Genomic DNA, 23,948 nt, shown 5'->3' on the forward strand with positions numbered 1-23,948 from the left:
TTTTAAATTTTATTTGTAATTTTGCCCCAAATTATTCAGGCAACTTGCCAAAACTTGTAACTGTTAAACTATGAGTGAATTTGTTACATTGTAGGTCTATACCACTGTGTCCTTTTCAATAATCTTAATAATATTTGAAATAAAATCGTTGTTACTATTTTTATGTAAATCTTCCCACATTTCTGAGAGGGAATTACACATGAATTGCAATTCAAAATTAAAACTGTATTTAAAGATAGTCTGCGTTTGTGCTGCCTAGGTACACCGATCCTTACATGTCCTGAGAACATGATCAACGGAACCTGCAGTTGCAAAGGAACATGTGAAGATCCCAACGGACAATCTGGTTGTAACAAAGACTGTTTGGGTACTGAGGGTTGCACCTGTCCAGCTGGTTTCCTAATGAAAGGGAATGACTGTATCAGTGCGAGTGAATGCGGGTGTTACGTAACAGAGGCCGACTTGGTTATACCAGTGAGTATTTGCATGACTAATCTCAATATCACGTGACTATTCAAACGAAGCCACACGAACAAATTATAGTTTGATATAAATGCCTTGTTTCTCTTTGCATCAATTCAATGCTAGAATGGAGAAGCATCCGTTAACAATCACTGCACACGAAAGTGGTCTTGTAGCAATAACCAACTGACCTCTGCAGACTACATATGTAGTGCCAACACTGTGTGTGATGTCAGAGATGGAGTACGAAAGTGTTATTGTAATGAGGGATATGAAGGTGACGGTGAAACTTGTGTATCCTTGTATACAGACTGTCAGGAAGTTTATGACGCTGGACATACACAAGATGGCGTTTATACAATCATGCCTACTGCATGGCCTGGTTTACCGTTCAACGTATATTGTAAAATGGAAAACGGCGGAGGATGGACCGTAAGTCTTGATTTACAAAATAGGAATGTTTCAACTATGTTTCTGTGAGTTATTATGATTTAGTCTATTGTAGACGGTAATGGAAGTACAAAGTTTCGGTTTTCGGTTTGGTTGCACTTGTTTAATTCCTTACCAGGAATTGAATATATTAAAAATACTTTAGTAGATGCAAAGGGTGGCAATCATAAAAAAATGTCCTCCCCCTAAAGAAAATCACAACAAAGAAAAGTCCTAAATTTGTCATACTGAAACATTATTTTATAAATTTATAATCGTGTGGTATTTCTTAAATAAGTTTGTGTGTTAGAATGCTTCAACTTCTCCAATAACTATATTATTTATTTCATGATTTTTACCCGCTATCTTTGAAGGTGTTTCAACGTCGTACCGATAACTCTATTAGTTTTTATCAAAACTGGACTGCGTACAAAGAAGGGTTTGGTGACAGCAGCAACTTATGGTTGGGAAACGAAAAGCTTCATTACTTGACGAACCAGAAAAACTACAAGCTTCGCTTGGACATCACTACTTCTAGGGGACCGGCTAAATATGCTGAGTATACAGAATTTCAAATCGAGTCTGAAAGCAGCAAGTTCAGAATGAATAAACTGGGCACTCACAGTGGAAATACAGGTTTGTTGCATGTTGGATATTTACGCCTTGCCTTGGATAATAAGTCAAGTTAAAGTTACTAGTATGTTCACAATAAACTTCATGAGAAACTGGTTTTCACGGTTTCAGCACTTCTTGATGTTAAATATTACCTACAAAATATGCATGGGTACACTGTATCAGTAACCCTTACAAAGAGGGTTGGTATAACACTCCCCCCCCCCCCTCCTCTTTTCACACTTCACACACACACAGCCTTTCTTCGGTCGTATCGACGAAATTATTATATAGTTTATAATCCATTTCAGGGTATGTAGGATCGTTCGCACACATTAATTAGAAGGCAAAAACCGATAGAAACAGAACAAGTGATGAAATAATACAAAATACCATATTTCTGTGTATTTGTCTCTCCCTTCCAATCATCTTCATTTATTGGCAATTGATATAAAGAAACGTTTTACTTTCGCCAGTTTTGGTTTTATAATCTTGAAAGAGCAAAGAAGGCTTTGTCTCTCCCAGGCTGGACCCGTTACCTTAATTTGAATACTGTTGGTATCTTTGACAAAATATTGAAGTAGTTTGACTAGTCGATGAACAAGAATGTATGCTGAATGAGAAAGCATCAATCTAAGAACAGGAAATATTACGGAAGAGAAATACGACCATATATCCTCACAGAACCAGTAAAAGAGAATTAATTATTGAGGGCTTGCAGTGAACACATACTACTAACAGAATAATGTTTCTTATAATATATGTGATGTTTATACGAATAGCAGCCGTACACCGTGTTTCAAAACAAAGACAAACTGAGACATAGAATTAAATTAAAAATGTGAATATCATAACTAAAAATTATTTAATGGAAAGCCGATGATATAGGTCTCCGTTCAAATACCATATTTACTCATTTTATCATAATATTTAATATCAATATACAAAAATTTCATGTAATAAGCAAGATTACAGTTTTTATATTAATATACATCAGTTAATTTTAATCCAGATCAATGATCCTCTTACAGTCACATCCATTGAGAGGGTAAACTAATACATCAGTGCATGAGATATGTAATGATCGCGAAATTATTCAACTGATAATAAGAAATAATTTAATTCAATATGCAACCCCCCCCCCTTTATTCCAGTTCACCATAATACCTATATCATGACCCATCAAAGTTTCTGCAATATATCAGGATACTTACGCTATTGTTTAATGGCCAAGTAGTAACCACTGATGGTTCTTGCTGTTTTTCTTCACAGGTTATTATCTCTATTATAGCAGAGGAAAACAATTCAGCACGCATGACCGAGACAATGACAGATGTGGTAACTTCAACTGCGCAGAGAAGCACAGAAGTGGCTGGTGGCAGTCGAATAATTGGTGCTCTTCTTGTTATAGTGATAGCTTTTGCTCTTACTTCCAATACAGCAGCAGCTGCAAGTCAGCTTGTACGGCTCTCAACCTCAACGGGGTCTACAAAGGAGGCAACGGGGAAGGGATCTTCTCTTATTATAAACATAACTGCAACGTCCAATATGTTGAGATGAAAATTCGACCATCCTCTTGAGTTGATGACGGATAGTCTGCCTTGTGTTTCTCTCGAAAACATTGTAAAATAAACAGATATTTTTCGTTATGAGAAAGACAAATCAACAGGAAGAAACGAGTCTTTGGTAGTATCCGTGAAAAAACCCCATTACATTATGTATCATCATCGAGGATTGAAACCTCTCAACTTTCATTAGGATATTATATGTTCAAATGTGAGTGGCAGATTTACAAAAAAAAAACATAGTATTCTCTAATCTTCAGACACATTGTTGAATATTCCTTTATTTGAAATAATTTCCTAAACTGATCATGTTTTCAATTTTTTTCAATGTTTTATTTTCCACTGTATTTATTTACAATACCGTAACATATAAAAAGAATCAGCAAAAGACTTGCATAAAGAAGCTTACATAAAGAAATCATAATAGCCGTTAATGTTATACAAATTGTTGTTTTGCTTAGATATGAAATAGTAAAGGTCAAGTCGAAAGCGAAAGCGAAACTGAAAATAAAATTCGTGCACATCTGGGATTTTGTTATTCAACCTACAATTGTAAATATATTTTTTAGCATGCAAAATTAAAAAGTTCACAGGATTAGCCATATCATCAAAATCATCCCAAAAAATATTGGTCAAATTAAAAGTATAATTAATTGTAATGCAATTTGAATTCACTGCCTTCCAGAATCGCTCAACGTGACAACAATTATGAAACAAATGTATTAGTGCTTCATCGGCATTCTTGCAAAACGAACAAATTGGAGAATTTACCATTTTCATTTTATAAACCAAGCTATTTATGCCTAAAATTCGATGTAGGAAACTCAATTGTAAATATGATACTTTGGGGTCATTCACAGCCGTATAAGGAAGCCTAAAAATCTTCTTCCAATCTATTTTCACTGGAAAATTCATAGCTTGCCACTTCATAATAGACGACGGGGCGTGCAGAGACCGGTAGTTAGCTTATTTTAAACATTTGTGGTTATTTTATGTGTGCGCTTGCACATATAAAAGTTGTTTTCACTCATTGGGAGCAAATCAGAATCATGGTACTCCCTCCAATAACTAGGAATGGCGTGAACAATCCCAAAGTATGAAGTAAAAGTAAAATGTCTAATATGTATTTTCGCTTGAAACGTGTTATATGGAATTACCGAGCCATCATTTTTAATGAAATCTTTCAAATGAAATTCTCTGTGATTTAAAAGATTGTAATGGAAAATCACTTTATTGTTAACCAATATATGATTGTTGTTTAAAATGATTTCATTGTTGTTATTACTATCTAGATTATAAAAAAAAAAACTCAGCCCAAGCCTCACACACTTCTATGCCAAAAAAATAAGAAATACATGAAACTACTTCCTTAAATTACATTTAAAAAGAAAAGCAACACCGAACTGTTTTAGGTACAAATCAAAAAATATTTTCCAATTTCCTTTCTGAGTGGCTAAATACCGTTTTACCCAGTTACAGTTTAGACTTTTAATAAAAGATTCAATGTCTGTCATATCAAAGCCACCATTAACTTTCTTATTAATAAGGGTGCTTTAATCTTATAAGGTTTATTGTTCCAAATAAAATTATATAAAATTATATTTACCTCTTTAATGAAACTATGAGGAGGACTTGGTAGAACACTAAAAAGAAAAACAAGTTGCAAAACGGCCAAACTCTTGATAACAGTTATTTTACAGGTTGGTGTTATGTCACGTTGTGACCACATCCCAAGCAACTGTTTGAGCCGTGATAATTTGGGAAGATAATTCAACGAAAAGAAATCTTCATTCTTTGCAGTAAATGTGACATCAAGATATTTCACGGGACCAGGATTAACATTAAAACCATACTCATGAAATAACGAGCAACCCTTGAAACCAAAGCACCCAATGGAAAAAAGAATGATTTGCTGAAATAAACTTTTAAACCCGAAGCGGCAGAAAAATTATTAATGATGTTAAAAACCTCTACAAGAGAAGCGCGAGAACCATCGAAAAATAAAACAGTTTCATCGGCACATTGTGAAATTCTAATTCAGGGTTATTAATAGATATGCCCTTGATACGACAGCTGGTTTTAACCATGAATGTGAGAAATTCTGAACATAAAATGAAGAGGTAAGGACTGAGGGGACAACCTTGTCTTACACCTCGAGAAATACTAAAATACTGAGAGAGATGACCATTGTTAATAACTCAAGATGCAACGTTCCCATAATAAGTTCTAACCCACCTAATAATATTTGGACCAAAATTGAAGAATTTTAAACTTTGATAAAGAAACTCCCAGTCCAAACAATCAAAGGCCTTTTCAAAATCTAGACAAAGAAGAGTACCTGAAATATTGTTAGAATTAAAATGATCAATGAGGTCTATAACTAGTCTAATGTTCTCACCAGTTCTGTTAATAATATCAATAATAGAATTAAAATAGAACAAATCTTCTAAGAGAGAAACATTTAACTTCCAGTAGCCACGGCCCCTTGGCTCGATCTTACAATTAATAGTAAGCGTAACGCTAGAATGGTCGGACCTAAAAATAGAAACAATGTCAGCTGCACTCACAGTTTGAACAATGTGTCGAGAACACCTAAAGAAATCAAGTCGACAGTGAATAGAATTATCAACAGAAGAATGCCAGGTGAAAAGCCGGGCGTTAGGATTACGATCACGCCAAACATCAACAAGATCATGATTTTCTGCTATCTGAAGCATAGTTTGACGGGCATTAAAATGAGTTCTTTGCAACCCTCCAAATTTATCATGAGTTAAATTACCTACCAAATTAAAATCACCGCCCAAATAATCGATGTACAATCAAATGCTGTCGAATGTTGTGCAATATTACTAACTTAAAATGGGTCATCCTTGTTTGGAACATAAACATTAATTACAGAATAAATCTGATCGTAAACATTTAAATCAATTATAATATACCTTCCATTTTCATCGACCCTAGTTCTTATAATAATAATATTGAGTTTCGGGTTGAAAAATAAACCAACACCTCTACTGTTATTATCCCCATGGGAAAGATAAAGATTACCACCCCATTCTTTTGACCAAGAGTTAACATCACAAGGGACAGAGTGACTCTCTTGTGGTAAAATAACCTCAAAACGACGTAAATAAATAAATAACTTTTTTCTATCCATATAGTTAAGTAACCCATGAGCATTACACGAAACCAATCTTACTTCAATCATTATATACGTCTACTTATAAGATAAAGTTAAACTAATTTTGCTGGCCACAAAAATGATAAAGTCACGATAGATACAGTGGAATAAAGCAAACAGAAAAAGATAGAAAAGTTCTAAACCCCAAACAGCCATCAGAAAGGCTGACCTTGAGAGATAGGCTGGCTTGGAACAGGGGTGGGTCAACGTCGAAAAACAGCAGAGTACTACGATTACTAGGAAGATACATCGGGCCCATAGTGTTGGAGTAAACTAGACAACTACATGATGGCAATTAGGAGAAGTTAAATGGTTTACCATTTTGATCACGCCATTGTCCTGACAACAAATCGCAGTTTAATGCCTTCCGAGTATAATTGCGAAACACGATCATTCCATTTCCGCTTCTCCAGTATATCAGCATGGGTGAGATCGTCGGTGATAAATATTCCATATCGATGAGCGAGGTTCGCTGCTTCCGTAGAATAGTAAGTTTATCTTGGAATGTGGTACGTAGCACCAAAATATGTCTAGGTCGTTGCTGGTTAGGATGAAAGCACCATCACTTTGAGCTCTAAGAACTCCGGCATCTTGAAGGCCAACAGAACGAAACACTCCCTTAGAAATACCAGCATAATCTTTATCCTCAGAATATGGATAGCCAACTGTGCGAAGATTACACTTTCGAGAAAAGCGCTCTTGTTTATTCACAGCTAACAACAAGTTTTCGTTAGCTTTCTCAAAAAATTGCAAACTTTAGTTTTCAAGGCAGTGATATATCGTTGAGTTTCTGTATCTTTTGTCTCGAGCACTTCAACTCGGGTGCTAATCGGGTGCTAATATGTATAGAGTAAGTCAGTAGTCATCGATAGTAGTCAGCGTTTCAGTACCTCATTATTTTCCATTATTTTCCGTATTATATGCACCAACTGATTAGTGCTTTTGACGGAAATCTGCTGGAGGACTGCCCTCAAGGTGTCTTGCACCATTATTTTATCATTTCCGGATACTAATCGGAATTTATAAATTGTTTAATTTTTGCAACGACGCCTTGCGGCGTTCGTCTGCCTAACGGTTCATTGAGATGGGTTCTGCGAAACATGAAAGGATGGGTGCATTAAAGGAGTGTAGCGTAAGAGTTATGGACGATTCATATGAAGTCAAGGATGTACTGAAATCAATCATTAACGATATTGGGAACGGAAAGATACTAAGCTGTGTGAAGTCATCTGGAAACTGGATAATAACTTTACGAAACAAGGATGATGCAGATCTATTAATAGAGACAGGTATAGTTATAAACGACAGCACTTGCAACGTCTATGGAGTGTCAAGATCATTTTTAACTGTGAGTTTATTTGGTGTTCCGTCCTACATTGACGACGATGAACTCTCAGAAAAACTACTCGAATTTGGCTGTAAACTTAAAGGGAAATGGCACCACAACACATACCCGGAATTTCCCAATATTGAAAATGGGATTCGTTACATTAGACTGGAACTGCCAACCGAATGCAAAAGTCTACCATATGCAATGACACTGAATGGAGTACATATGAGACTAAAGCACAATGGACAAACCAGGGTATGTAATTTATGCTTGGAAAATGACCATATTATGCGGAATTGCCCCAAATATGTATGCAGGGAATGTAATTCACAAGGTCATTGGGAAGCGAAATGTCCACAAGTAAGATGCTTTAAATGTAACAATCTAGGACACAAAAGTTTCAATTGTCCACAAGCCGGAGATGACAACAATGATCACCATGGTAACGGTGACCCAGCAACAGGCAGAGTCACTATAAGCCCACCTAAGCATGCCAACGTCCAACACAAAGACCAACCAAAAGATGAAGCCATGGACCAGTTACCCCAAACAAAAGGCAGCGCCATTGAGACCAACGAGACTAAAAAGAAGCAAAACGAGAATATAAAGACAACTCAACGGGATGAACAAAGACCCACCAAACCAACCCAAGAGGATACTGAGAATACAAAAGCAACTAGAGGAAACAAAGCGACTGAAGCCACTAACTCCACCGGTAACAAAACAACGTAAGATGAACCAACCACGGAATTACCTCAACAAATGAAACGACAAATGTCTTATGACGAAGGTGAATTTAGAACTGTTAGACTGAAAAAAAAGTCATTCATTCCAAATCTGCGAAAAGCCAGGAATTCGCAACCTCGCTAAATAATCAATATTACATTAATGGATCATGTTTGTGAGGACTCAAATGATAACAGTGTTCTTTGTGAGTATTTTGACGTAGATTCTTACAACAAGTTACCTCCAAATAATTGCCTATCTATGTTCCATTTAAACAGTCGAAGTCTGAACAAAAATTTCAACGAAATAAATACCTTTATTTCACTACTAAAGAATGAATTCTCTGTACTGGCTTCACCGAAACGTGGCTAAGTGACCACCCATCACCTCTTATTCATATGAAAAATTACAAAATTATAGAAAAACATCGTGTTAATAGAAGGGGTGGCGGTGTCTGCTTATATGTACACAACTTTAAACACCAACCAGATCTATCAACATTTAACGATATCATTGAATCCTTATTTATTGAGGCAAACTTGCCAAATTCTAAAGAGAAAATAATTATCGGTATTGTTTATAGACCTCCAAATGGTTCTTTAGAACAATTTTATTATAACATGCAAAATATTTGTACTACAATTAATCAGCTAAACTGTACTTCCTACATTATGGGGGATTTTAATATTGATTTGTTAGATAAAAACAAATCACCAGAGTTTCGAAATAACCTTTACTCAAATGGTTTCTATCCAACAATATCAAGACCAACCAGAGTGAACAGTACCTCTTCAACTTTGATTGACAATATTATAACTAATAGTAACTCTAAACTTTCATCAGGTATTTTTGTAACTGATATCACTGATCACTTTCCAGTGTTTGTCAATGCCCTCGAGACTAATCGCCGACAAAATAATCCCATCTATGCACGTAATTACAGTGATAATAATATAAAACTTTTCACTTCTGAAATTGGGAAAACTACGTGGGACAATGTCCTAAACGAACCAGATATTAATACTGCTTATAATACATTTTACTATTATTTCAATACTACTTATAATAATTGCTTTCCTACTCAAGTGTTCAATCCAAAAAAGAAACGTACTAAAAAACATCCCTGGATCACTAAGGGCATTTTAAAATCAAACAAAAAGGAAGAACATATTATTTAGACGTTATTTGAAGAATCCTACTGAACATACTAAGTCTATTTACAAAATGTACCGTAATAAATTAAACCATGTTATACGATATTCCAAACGTTTATACTTTTATGATAAATTCAAGCAGAGTAGAAACAACGTAAACAGTACTTGGAGTACAATTAATGAAATTCTCAATAAAAACGGTAAAGACTCATCATATCCAGCAACATTTAAAAATGATGATTGCGAAATTAGCAATGATAATGACATTGCTAGCAACTTTAACAAATACTTTGTAAATCTTGGTTATAACCTCGCTAGTAAGATTAATATTAAACTAAAAGCGGAACATTTTTTACATAATAATGACAAGGTATGCCATTCCATATTTACATATCCAGTAACAGTGGAAGAAGTTCTAAAAGTTGCTCACACAAATGTGAAACCAAACAAAGCAGCAGGCTATGATGACTTTAAGCCAGGTATTATCAAACAAGTTATCCCATACATTGTAAAGCCTTTAACTCATCTTTGCAATATTTCTTTTAACACCGGCATTTTTCCGGATAAGCTTAAAATAGCAAAGGTAAAACCAATCTTTAAAAAAGGAGACCCCAGTTATTTTGAGAATTACCGCCCTATATCTTTATTGTCAGTCTTTTCAAAAATCATTGAACGATTAATGTTTAATCGTATTTACAGTTTTCTATGTAAATATAATGTTCTTAATAACGAGCAGTACGGATTTCGTCCTGACCATTCTACAGAATTAGCTTTAGCAGATGCAGTCAACAATATTTATAATAGTCTTGATAAGAATGATACTTGTGTAGGCGTATTTCTCGACCTATCCAAAGCTTTTGACACCATCGATCACAAAATATTACTAAGTAAATTATCTTTTTATGGTATCAGAGGAACAACCCTAAATTGGCTAGATAGTTATCTTTCAAATAGATACCAGTACACTGTATATAAAAATTCTAAATCTGAACTTGCTAAAATCGCTTGCGGAGTTCCTCAGGGTTCTATACTAGGTCCATTACTATTTATAATTTATGCCAATGATATCGTTAATGTCTCCGATATTGCTAAAACAATATTATTTGCCGACGACACAAATATTTTCTTCGATTCCCAAAATCTACTCTCATCACATAAAACTGTTTCTACTGAACTAACTAAATTTTCCAGCTGGTTTGCAGCAAACAAATTATCCCTTAATATAGAAAAAAACTAATTATATGGTGTTTAATGCTTGTAACTCATTCAGATGGGATCACAATATTACCATGAATGATAAAATTATTAATCGGGTTAACACTACTAAGTTCTTGGGTGTACACATAGACAATAAACTTTCGTGGCGTGATCATATATCAGCAGTCTGTAACAGAGTGGCTAGAAATACTGGTATTATATGCAAATTAAAACATTATTTACCTCCAAATATACTCAGAACACTCTATGTAACTCTGATTTTACCCCAATTAACTTATTGCACGACTATTTGGTCAGGAACCTATTCTACAAATCTTAATCACCTATGTGTCCTCCAGAAGAGAGCTATCCGCCATATTTCACATGCTGCACCACGTGATCATACTAGCCCATTATTCAAAAGATTAAATTTATTAAAACTAAATGATATTATAAGAGTCCAGCTTGCAACATTTGCATATAAAGCATGGAATGGATTGCTACCCGAGGCTTTTAAAGATTTTATATATAGTAATAGACTAATCCACAACCATCAAACACGCCATTGTAATAACGCCCATGTTTTATCCCAACGAAGTACTTTAAGTTCTTTTAACCCTCGTATTCGTGCTATAAAAACGTGGAATAATCTCCAGGATAATGTTAAGAATAAGCCTTTTTACTCTGTATTCAAAAGGTATCTCCAAACTGTAATTATTTTTCACTATTGATGGATTTATTCTTGTGTGTGTTTGTGATTAGATCATTATAAAGATTGTAAGAATTGTTTATTAACATAATTAATTTCAATTAGTGTCAATTCGATTATTTCATCATTGTAGATGCTACTATTAACTTTTCTTTTTCTATTCTTAAGTTTTTCTTTCTTTTTTTCTTTTTGGGGAGTCTCCTAATTTGTTAAGCCTTGCAGGCTTTATAGGAGACTTCCCGTCACACTGTAAATTGTGATGAAACAAATAAATATACAAACATACAAAGCCAAAGCTCTGTTGAATTGCCGATCAATACGATTCAGGTCATCTTTAATACGATGCATGGATTCCCGAATAGACTTGCCCAAGTCGTCTACCTGCTCCTGGTTATGGTCCCCGTCTGAGGAGTTGTATAGGCTATCTCGCCTAACAAAATCTAACGTACGTTGTGAAGGCGTTGTCTGCTGATTCTTATTTTTAGCCATTTCAGTTGCTCTTCAAGTACGGGAGGAGGGACTCATGATGACAAACAATTGAGAATAGTGATTATGATTATTTACTTACTCTCATATGAGTAGTAAGTTAATGTCCCGATGTAGTTAATAAGGATGAATTCTGTGGAGCCCAAATAACGTGGAGCACTCTACTACACCGCCATATTGCATAATGAATATGAATAAACAAAATGAACAGGATCATATATGTGTATGTAGTTGGGTCATTGAGTTTATATTCCTAAAGAAGAGAAGCGTAACCAGCGGGAAAAGTAGGCTGGACATCCACCCCCCCTAGTCAAATGTCTCCCCCCCCCCAATGAAAAATGTGGGAAAGAAAAATATTGGACGCACATGACAAAATGCATTTAAAGGCTCAGTTAAACCAGTTCGCGGTTGACGTTCATCCTTAATTGACGGGAATTCTCAAATTTTATACCAGCCAATTGCGTCTAATGTAAAATATTATCCTATCATGTTGCTTTCTGTTATCGCTACGAGGTCCCCATACCCCATTCGAGGCCCCCATCCCTGTCAAACATGCTACCTAACGAGATAACCTACTACCATGCTTGTTATTTTAAGTGTATGTTTATAACTTTTTGTCCATCGTTAGTTATATTGACCGTCCGTCACTCCGAACTAAGTCTTGTTACTTGGAAGCTGCAGCATGATATATTACGTAATTCGTAGACAATGAGGTCTGTAATGTTGAAGAAATATTCCAAACCAAAGGGAAAACTTCATATAAAACAATTAAAAGTACTAAAAAACTGAACCAAATTGTCAAAACCCCATCGCTGTTTGACTTTTTTAATTGATCCAAATTCTAAATTTGTTTCGGTGAATAAAACATTTTACTGAAAAAATGAACCATCCAATAAAAAATACACATGCATTTGTAGACAAAGTCCGAGAGATTCTTCAAGTACTGTAAATAGTACGAGAACAGAGCACACAGGGTTATCAGCTAAGAGTATAGTGAATTTATCCAAACGCGTTGCCAGGGGGCCAATGGGGCAGTCGCTCCGCCCTCCCCCCCCCCCCCAAGAAAAATCTTTGAGAAACTCACACACGCATATGGCAAGCCAAGTGGGACAAACTCCGCATAATATATCCGCGTATTAATTCGAATTTGGATATATAATCGTATTAATTCGTATTTTATAACACGTATTAAATCATGTTGTTGTCTAGATCAAGAAGATTTGGCCTGGATGTACTTCAATAGAGACTAACTCATTTATTGCCCTGGAGAGGCTGCTTTGTGATAACTCTCGAAACACGTTTGTGAAAGCTATTAGACATGCCAGTTATTGTCTGATTTAATACGCGTTTATATTCGAATTACTACGCGTATATATTCGTATTAATATGTTTTATGGATGTACACGTCAGATGCTAGATCATCAAATGACAGCTGCCCTTTATTTAATTTTGCTGATGATACTACATAATTAATGATAAAGGTTGATAACAAAGGATGACGATAATGCTTATTTAGTTTAAATAAATCGTTTTTTTTTATCGTGAAGAAGAAAAATGAGATGGTAATTGATTTTAAGAAAGTCATTATCTAACCCACGGATGTAATCACAAGCTATAGCCGTACGTTAGGAGATAATCAGCTTACTCATCATTTCTCATCATTTCAACGTTATCTTGAGGCTAGGCTTAACACCGTACTTGACGATAACAACCACCTACTATAAGTGTAGATCTTAATAGTGCAATAATCCCTCGTAGTGCAAGGTTGAGACTACCATATGCTCTTACAAATCAACACAAATCATCATTTATCCCTCGTTGTATTAAACTTTATAACAATCTATTTAATCGCTAGGTTTCTGGTATTTTACTATTTTACTATTTTACTTTCCTACTTAAACTTCGTTGTCTCTTCCTCCTAGCACAATTATATATTATTACTCTCTTGTTTTTTCCTTCTTTTTTTTGCATTATTAGGGCCTATGTATTTATCATGTTTTTATTGCGAGCACGCGATTGCCCTTTGGGGATACATACAGTTGAACTTGAATCTGTTATGGAAGCAATGCTTACTTTGTGATGTTATATAACACACATACGTCGAGCTGCAGGTTCAAGCATAAATTGGTTCGAATATATCACAGGTGCAGTAAAAATGTCCACAGCATGGGTAACATAAAGTAAAGTATATGCATCAACGGAGTTTTTCGTGAAAGTAGTACATGCAGTTAATACAGCCGAAAAGTGTATACTAATTAGTGACAAATTATTTCTCGTCAAAGGCCATCTCTTGCTCTAGTGACAAAAATTGTTGTCCGAAGAATCGAATTCAGATCCTTTCTTTCGGATAACTTACAATCGGAGACTCCCGTATGTCTCATTTTGCAGTTTGCATTTTTTCAGCCAACTGCCCGCTGCGGATAACATCAAACTGTATCATGCCAACTTCAACCCGTAACAACGATAGCTTAGAGAGCAATGCATTTACTTCACAAACCTTTAACTTCGATAACCTTGATATCATTATTTATTGCTCGATTGGCATTCCATAAATTTAGCGTGCAATTCAGGTAAGCACGTATACGTAGGCGGGACATCATCCTGACACGTAACGAGGGGCGTTGCTCAATGGTATGAAGGACTCAACATTTATCAGATGCCAAATCATGGAGTTTGGTTCCCTTCGCTGTCACTTTTAAATGACTTAAATGACATGTTATATGTTACCAAAGAAAACTGACAGGTACGGAAGCGTATAAAAGACATGTAAATTGGCGTTTAGATGCAACGACTCGTCAACACGACAAGAAGTTGAAAATTCACGTTTTGACGACATATTCTAAATTGTCAAAATGTCGAAAATCTGTTAATTTAAATGTTGTCGAGAAGCATCTTATCGTCATGATGACAAAGTGAGAAAATTCACGTTTTTGACGAGATCATACCAAATCGTTAAAATGTAAAAAATCTGAAAAATTATATATGTTTTGTCGGGATGAATCTGGCCAAAACGTCAATTTTCCATTTTTTTTATCATCCAGAAGAGTTCATACCTCTCGACAAAACGTCAATGTTCGGTTTTTTTTTTGACGAATTGTTACATATTCCATCAAAACGTCACTCAGCATTTTCAGAGCCGTGTACGGCTAATGGCATGGTTCTTATACGTTTCCGTACCTCACAGATATCTTTGTAACATGCACATGTGTAGTGGGGAGAAAAAGAAAGGACAATCTACGGAGAAACGTAACGGCAGGTTGTACAGTCTGACAGTATACAACAGAAAAATGATCGAAAATGTGGTGTTTTTTTTTTAAATTGCAAGGACAATATAACCAAAACACTACATCAACTCTTTCTCTCGGTTTCCAGAGATAGCGAGGGGTAACATTCTATTCCTTTATAAAAACATATATGGCCCCGGGATCGTTAAAAGCCCATGCTGAAGGGGAGAGTGTGGGGGTGGTCCAAATTAATTCTGAGGCATATTTAAACTACAAAAAAAGTTTATAATAAGATAATAAGGTCTACATGGTGTTGAAAAAACACTGTGCTTAAAATAATTCATACGTACATGGATTTGAGAAGGGTACTAGGGGAATGTACACTCACTCACTGGATCCAAGCCAGTAGTTGCTCATTATGAAGCAAAGCAAATGAACAGTTTCTCAGTAAACATATGCGTTCGTTCGTCCGTCCTTCCGTTCGAACGTCCGTTCGTTCGTTCATCTCTCGATTTTAGTAGATACACTTAGAGGTTGTATGTTGTAGAGTAACATCGGGTAACCTACTCACTAAGTGAGGGCTCCCTTTCCCATGGACCGAAATGTGACATCATGCTGTAACATTCCTTGCTGTACAAAACGGAGCGAGTGTAACTTTTTCTCTTAAATTGATTCTTTGGTGTAACGTTACTGAGTAAAAAGAAAGGCAACTATTCTTTACAAAAAAATAAACAAACAAAAAATAGCCAATTATGCAAGACATACAGAACAATGAGAGTACGTTATCCGTCGTCGCTTTTGATCATGATGCACAAGATCTAAACTAAACTTTGTACCGGTTGATGAACGTAAACTATGAGGAAACAGAGATTTCAAGCGCCGTACCCATTTCTCTCCGGTATCACTGTGCACAAGAAATTGTGTTTTAACATGCATGCCTGGCGAGAGGATGGTGGTACTCAAGGTAAGATTTGGGGATCGGGAGACTATGAAGGGGCCCGGTAAAACATTGGGTGAAGAAAAATATATTCTCCTTTTCAAATATGCTATGAAGTTAAAAGGGGGTCAGGTGGCATTATATGTTTCCATGGGCCCGCGATCTGACTTCCAACCTCCTGACCATCAAGTTTACACTTAAAGAACTTAGGATGTGTTATAAATGTTTTCCATCTATATCACTGTCACTAAATTTTATACTGCGCGATGTTTACATTCTTCCTGAATGAACTGTCTGAGTCCGTCACTACATTTGAAAGTGGTGGCGGTATCTATAAAGAGTCGCGACAAACTGTAATTCACATCCAACAAACCCAAGATATATCCTATACGGTACCGTACAGTGCACTGACTCACAGTTACAGTCTCTGCGTAACATCTTCATCAGAGACGGCGGAAAAGGGGTAGGGATGTGGTAGGGGATGAATTTAGCCACCGCACCTTTGTCATTTGTATTTCTAAAAATCAATATTGTAGTTGAAATTTTCAAGAAAAAAACCAAAAACATCGAACGTTGAAGAATGTAGACGAAAGTTTGAAATAAAGTAGTCTCCATTCTGAGATAAGCTCTGGCAAAATAATAGTTTCTTCTTGTATGTAATCAAGCAAAAAGTCGTAAAACCTGACAAATATTGAACCATTTTGAAAAGCAAAGCCAGAAATTTCGGTTTGTTACAGGTTGAACTTTCCAGAAGAGAGTCAAGTGAGATTAAGAATAAATAGTAGAAATTTAGAGATAAAATGTAGAAGTTTCCATGTTTCCATCTGAGCTACCGTAGCATAAACAAAAGAAAAATTCGTCTGGCAAAGATATCGAAACTGACCACCGGTTACATTTTCCCTACAACCGCCCCCACATCCTTACCCCCTCCACAGCACTTTTAGATAGCTTTCTACTTACCCCCCCCCCCCCAATTTAGTTGTTGCTCCAGTTATCTTCTGACTTGTGCGAGAATATTGGTCTCACCACTTCCACCCCTCCGCTTGCCCTTCCCGCTCCACCGTCCAGGGTCAAGGTCATATGGCTACACTGTTCATGTTAGGGGACTGAAAATGAACATTTACTAGTCACCTCGTAGAGTCTCCACTTAACACCCGTTTACATTAACTTTTCATTTTTCGTTACAAAATTGAGAACATTTCCTTAGGGAAATTCCAACATTCTTGGTGCAATTAGGCTGGAATCAAGTACAGGGGTTACCCGATATATTTAAAAGGATCAATCTGGAAGCTTTCCAGAGGCCTTTCCAGTTGTCATCATTCTGGTCATGAAATTTCCTTCACTTGTATTTCCAAGACAATTTGATGAAAATCAATTGTATTGCAATTGTGATCAACCCTATACACTTCCCGTGTAACGGTGCTGATTGTCAAATACAAATGTAGTACATCATGGGTAACATAAACTCCATTGGCAATGAAAACATGTTAGACAGCATCACCGGACGCGGAAGGACATTGTTGCTGTGAAAAGAATAAACCGCATTTGGGTGATATTCTGCTGTTACCCGCTTTAATATGACTCACTACAACGCTTCTATATAGATACACATCTGTACAATGCAGCTTCGCAGTCTATTTCAGAAATGCAGCTCTTCGAATCAACCAACACATGTGATAAAATATGGTCTATAAAATATTACCTCGGAAATATGGTAAACAACCAAACCAAGGGGCACAGTTTCTCGTCATGTCAGGTGAGATCGCAGGTCACATTCCTTAAGTTTCGTCACCATGCTAACTAACAGGTGGTTTTGTAACCAGGAAGTTGTTATGGAACTCTGTGGTGTAACTGCCAACAACTACAGTGATTGGTGATTTCATGCGTAGTTCCTCGTAGCAATTTCCCGTGTCGTAGCGTAGGCCTACTTGGCAGGAACAAAAATGACTCTTCGAGTGACAAACATACATCAGAGAGCGAGATCAAAGGTCGATACCGAGAGAGCTGTTGTTAACCGTTGTGGAGCCAAAACGCTATTGTTGAAGGAGGCCAGAATATTCTATTCGACTATCCAGTTCAATATCTGTGCTGTGAACCTACTATCTGTGGCAGAGGTTTTCATCGGTGTGTAATAAACTCGCAATTAAGAAATAACACAGGCATATAGCCAACAGGCACAATGATCATTTTTTCGAGAATCTTCCTAGAAATAGGTTACTGACTTGAAAAAGTGAAGAAGCGGATATACCTGGCTGATGACTAGGGCAAAAGGAAGAAGCCCAGAATTATCCAAGCAGGTGTATTGTTTGTGATTTGTTGTGGTACGCTATGGGCTAACGTGTCTACTGGATATCATACAGGATGCAGCCATATACAGTAATGTATTCAATCAACACAAATCTCGTTCTTCGCGTCTTTACAGTGGGTTGATATTTAAAGTTACTAAATGGAAGTATACTATTCATGTATGTTGTAGCAGTGAACCGGTTATGAGTTACATGGTGTTTAACATGTAATACCATAATCATGTAAGGAGTTGTTTGAAATTATTCTCGGAAAAAACTACAGTTTGGTTTAGCTGTAATCATCAACTCAGTATTTGGAGCAAACCGTGACAGAATATTTCACTGCTTATCACCACGCAGTTTAATGAAATGTATTGGCCATAAACGCTCTGACTGGACCGTTACTAGTAAATTCACGAGCGTCATAGATTCAAATTCCTCCGTCTGTGTTGCAACTATACAGAGTATTAACCTACAAGAAATCAGTTCATTGGAGGCAAACAACGGAACTTTGGAATCATTAGACTACCATTGTTTACTTATCATTGTATAACGTGTCCGGTTAGTGCCAAATGAAGCATAATTGTTTACTTAAGTTTTTGGACTTTGAGAGGCACACTGCTTTGCTTTTATATATATCTACTGATGTAACTTCCTAGAAATTGTGTGACCTATTGTTACTTATGCACAGAAGTTATTGTTCCGTGCAGTACGTGTAGGTGTATCCAGTATCGTCTGCTGTCTTTCTGTTCGAATTATGGATTATTACATCAAATTATTTCGTCAATTTTGGATACTGTTGTTTGAATGATTTCACGTTTTAAAGATACATATTTCCCAAGTTGCAAGTTCAAACGAAAACTGGGAGGTTAAAGTTAATTAGTGGTAACGATATAGAGCATACCATACGCACCATCTTTCAGTTTATCAAAGTGGATATATAAATACAGTGTTTTTCTTATAAATATGAAGTCGATTTTGCTTCATTGTCATTGCAATGTTACCATTCTGTTCCTTTTGTTGAATATAATCTCGTTCGGTGGATGCATGGTCAACGAAACGATTTGCCTACAGCGGTGGGACTGCAAATGGCGAACTGATTTTCAATATAACCACACGGAGGGGCAATGTTCATACCTTCTACCCGGATATTACCCTATAGACGGCCCCTCTTCTTTAGCCCCGGAAGGAAGCAGATGTAATTTAAATGTCGATTGCAAAAGGGGAGACGTTAACTCCACTGAGATGTTTGAATGTACACAGCTCCTTACTTCACAGTCGCTTGTGGAATCTCTGCGTCTTTACCGTTGTAACAATTTGGAACTTAAAAATGGAGATCTCGAGTTTTTAACTTCTATGATAGAATTTAATATATCATACGCTGTCATAAAGGAGATGCAAGATGAAGTATTTTACAAAACAACCAACCTTGTTACCGTAGACGTCTATCAGGACTACGAAGCAGGAGTTAGCATATCGGAATATCCCCGGGCATTTATAGGTCCTGTGCCTCAAAGCACGAGCGAAACTAGCAACACTTTCCTGCCAAATTTGAGACATTTGATACTTTCTAGCTTTAATTTTTCAACGGGGATTCCAGAGAATGCTTTTCAACACCTTGGTGCTTTGCAAACTTTAGAATTTGAGTTTGTTACCCTCCAAAACAGCGATTTTCAAAGTATGCAAAATTTGACAGAACTTGCACACCTTAAAATTTACGACAGTCAAAACATAGACTCGCTGCCACCACGTATCTCGACTTTTATGCCGAATCTCCAACATTTTGAAATCTCTATGACTAATATTTCTAATATAACTGTTCAACAGTTAGAATCATTCCATAAGCTGGAAATACTCATATTGGACGATAACTTGCTTGTAGATATAGACTTGTTGGCATTTCAACATTTGACAAATCTGAGGAGTCTATCTTTAGCTGGAAACCGACAACTACAGATAATTCCTTTCTTTGACAGACTAACCCAACTTGAAAAACTTGATATCAGCAACTGTGCAGTATCTAATCTTTCCCTTGAAGTATTTTCAAATCTCGACAATTTAAAACATTTGAGTTTAAAGAAGAACAAACTAAAGCAAATTCCACCCCTTTTCACGAATTTTCCAAGTATAACCGGAACTATTACATTAAAAAATGTTGAAATCGTTGATTTATCAGACAATGAGATCAGCAGCATTATGACGTACACATTCAGTAACTTAGAAAATCTGAAATCTATAAATTTGTATAAAAATTACATTACGGAAGTCCATTATAGGACATTTTATAATTTAAAATCACTCGAAAAAGTGTCTCTGGAATTCAATGCCATTCAAAATATTCACAGAGAAGCATTTTACGGAATAAGTACCTTGAAATACTTGAATTTAGAGGGTAATATGTTAAGAAATTTCCCAAAGCTTTCCAATGTTAATTGGGAGGTTGACCTTCATCATAACCTTTCACGAGATCCCTTTTCAACGGACATACGGATTAATCCACTCCAATGTAACTGTGACATGTTTAGGGATGTGTTTACTCGTGTTGGTCGAGACATATGGCAATTGCAATATTACTACGATATTATCTGGCCTGGCAATTACTTTTTGACAAACCAACTTTTCGTTCAAGCGAAATTTCTCGAATGCCAGACAGAACTATACGGCAAGAATAAAATAGACCTAATGCTACATGATCCAGAGAGGTGGTTCTCCCATGTTTCGTCAATTGATTTATGTCCCCATACTTGCCGGTGCCTCCGCCAGTGTTCAAACGGGCATTTCTATGCTGTTTGCCGGCATGCTAATCTGACTTCAATACCAAACGGATTAGGCTCGTGGGTCAATACTCTCTCTCTTGAAGGAAATATGATTACCCAATTAGATTCGACATCATTTTCCAACATGCCTGACCTTACCAACGTTGATTTGGGAGACAATCGAATTTCTTCCATAGAGGACGGTACCTTTTATAACTTGCATAGTTTACGCGAATTATCTCTTCGTGGTAATAACCTTACTGTGATTCGTTCCAATACGTTCAACATCTCCTCGTCTCAGTTGAAATACCTTGATATATCGTCAAACAATATTGCTGAGATCGATCGTGACAGTTTTCTAAGCGTTTCTTCTTTGGAAGTTTTAAAACTTGACCATAACAAATTAGAGACAATTTCTCAAGGAGTCTTTGATAATCTACACAATTTATCGATGTTAACGATTAGCGACAACCCATTCAACTGCACTTGTGAGTTGCTGTATTTAACAGATTGGTATGTTAAAGTAGCGTTTGTTCCCGAAAGGAGTTTCTCTAGCGATATCGCAGAAATAGGATGTGCTCCATTTTTGAACGAAACTGAACTTTACGATTGGATGCAACAGCAAACGGTGACATGTAACCCGGTGATTCCCCCTTCTGACAGACCGAAACCAAGCTCGGTTATAGTTGTTCTTGTTGGGGTTTGTGCTGCTGCAATTACTTCACTTGTTTTAGGTTTCATCTACAAGTTTCGGTTGGAAATATTAGTCCTCATATACACAAAGACAGGTGTGAAAATATTTGACAGAAATGATAGTAACGGGGAAGAAGAGAAAACATTTGACGCTTTTATATCTTTCAGTAGCATGGATAGGCAGTTTGTTCTAGAAGAATTCATCCCGAGACTGGAAAGTGAAGAAAACAAACGAAAACTTTGTATTCATCATAGAGATTTCGTCGTAGGTGAATGTATCGCAACCAATATTATTAATGCTATAGAGAATAGTAACAAGATTTTAATACTGTGTTCTAAAAATTACTTGGAGAGTGAGTGGTGTTCTTATGAGTTTAAGACATCACACCATCAGGCATTGAGTGATCGCAGTCGTAGAGTTGTTCTCATCATGATGGAAGATGTCAAGAAATCAACATTGGATAAGGAAATCAAAGCTTACATTTCAACTAATACTTATTTAGAAAAGAAAGATCCATTATTTTGGTCAAAATTACTATATTCTGTGCCAGCAGCTAAGCGTGGCAATATCGACACATTGAAAGAAACGAATGCAAACAATGTCTCTTCTGAAACATGTGTTTAGACCGATTATTGAGTATTTATCCCATTCAGATATGATATGAGAAGTGGGAAGAAAATGTCACCCATTATAAGGGCTGGGTGGCTCAGTTGGTAAACCGTAGGGCTTATAAACCAGCCTAGGTCACTGGTTCAAATCCGATTCTAGCTTCAACTATATCTGCTCATTTTAGCCGGTTCACACAGAGATTACAGTAACTACTGTAAATCTTAAAGTTTTGAACCAACGTTAACACTGGATTATGCTGACAAATCTGATAAATCTGTAGCTTGTGCTACTAGGTTTACTATAAGAACTGAAAATATGTGTAATCCCAACGAATCCCAACAACTGGATTTGTTGGAATTACACATATCCTCAGTTCTTACTGTTATCCTAATAGCACATGCTACCGATTCATAGCACGATCCTGTCTTTACTTTGGTACAGAACTTAAAGATTTTTAGTAGTTACTGTGTTCTCTGTGTGTACCAGGTCCCCATTTCCATTGTATTATCCGTTGTTAATTCACTTGACATGTGTATAAAAATAGAAATATTCATGGAATGTAGATTGAATTTAGTTATAGTCTAACCACCATCGTGTATGGTGTTTCAGCTTTGCGTTCTCATTTGACAAAACATAAAGGACTTATTAATGGCAGCAGGTTTCAGATTTCTTCCTTGTCAACCAAAGCTGGATATGAATCAGATACAATATTTATGATAGGAATTTTAAACAATGGGAAGTGACGTAAAATTTAGAGAAACTGATTCGTTATCACATTTGTGGTAAGGAACCATATACGGCGCAATGTACATTTTAAAGTACTTTATCTGTTTATTATCGTTTTGTCTGCAATTTTGTCTAAACTTATCGAGTAGTGCTCAGAATGTTAAAGATAAGATATTCTATCACATTCCAACAAATGAAGGTAAATCAAATTTTCAATAATTGTTCATGGACATTTCGTAGCTCCGACACGTTATTCATACCTAATCTTATAATCTATATGATATTATTATTATAATTATATATATATATATATATAGCCTGATATGTCGAAATATAATATTTTAGTAAATATAAACTTTAGTAAATATGAATATACATATTTGTACGTTAACAGTGTACAAACCTTTCGTAAGTGGTATCGTGTCAAACAGTTTTCTGTTCATTCTCGGCTTTGATTGGTAAATTATTTAGTAGTCCTAGCCTAAGTCTAAATTAAAGGAGATTGGCAAACCATAACAGATTGTTTCAAAATCTAGTCGCTACGGATCAAATCCGTATCGTTTATCTCGATTTTAACAGCTAACCACATGTACATAATTCATGAAATTTACCATAAGATCCTGACCATCTTCCCACTGTAAAAAAAAAAACGCACTCTCAGGTTGAGCTGTAAGGTAGATCCAATTCATTTTTACGAACCATGTAAGCAGTGGCGTAGCTAGAGTGCGGGTAGGGGTAGGGTGGGGATGGGGTCGTCTATAGCAATATTCAGGGACGAAACGGGTACGCCTAAAAAGTTGCACATGCACAAAAAGCATATACACTGGCAACTGTAGTTAAACTAATGGAAATGATAGTAACATTTT

At 36.2% G+C, this 23,948-nt stretch overlaps 1 protein-coding gene across 1 annotated transcript; it reads left to right on the forward strand.

Moving 5' to 3' along the window:
* The first annotated feature begins 265 nt into the window (after positions 1-265).
* Positions 266-23,494, forward strand: LOC139973957 (uncharacterized). The gene is made up of 6 exons (XM_071980848.1): positions 266-474; positions 589-894; positions 1,266-1,527; positions 2,776-3,075; positions 7,995-8,307; positions 19,197-23,494. The coding sequence occupies exons 1-6, from the start codon at positions 289-291 to the stop codon at positions 22,369-22,371; spliced, it is 4,542 nt and encodes a 1,513-aa protein (XP_071836949.1). The 5' UTR covers positions 266-288; the 3' UTR covers positions 22,372-23,494.
* The last annotated feature ends 454 nt before the right edge of the window (positions 23,495-23,948 follow it).

Source organism: Apostichopus japonicus, chromosome 9 (genome assembly GCF_037975245.1).
Source record: "Apostichopus japonicus isolate 1M-3 chromosome 9, ASM3797524v1, whole genome shotgun sequence".
NCBI classification, from domain to species: Eukaryota; Metazoa; Echinodermata; class Holothuroidea; order Aspidochirotida; family Stichopodidae; genus Apostichopus; species Apostichopus japonicus.

Bases quoted from the DNA above. Each gene is read 5' to 3' on its own strand.
- LOC139973957 (XM_071980848.1), top strand. From the start codon at position 289: ATGATCAACGGAACCTGCAGTTGCAAAGGAACATGTGAAGATCCCAAC. The intron at 475-588 runs GTGAGTATTTGC...ATTCAATGCTAG, and splicing joins AGGCCGACTTGGTTATACCA to AATGGAGAAGCATCCGTTAA. The intron at 8,308-19,196 runs GTAAGATGAACC...AACGATATAGAG, and splicing joins TCCACCGGTAACAAAACAAC to CATACCATACGCACCATCTT.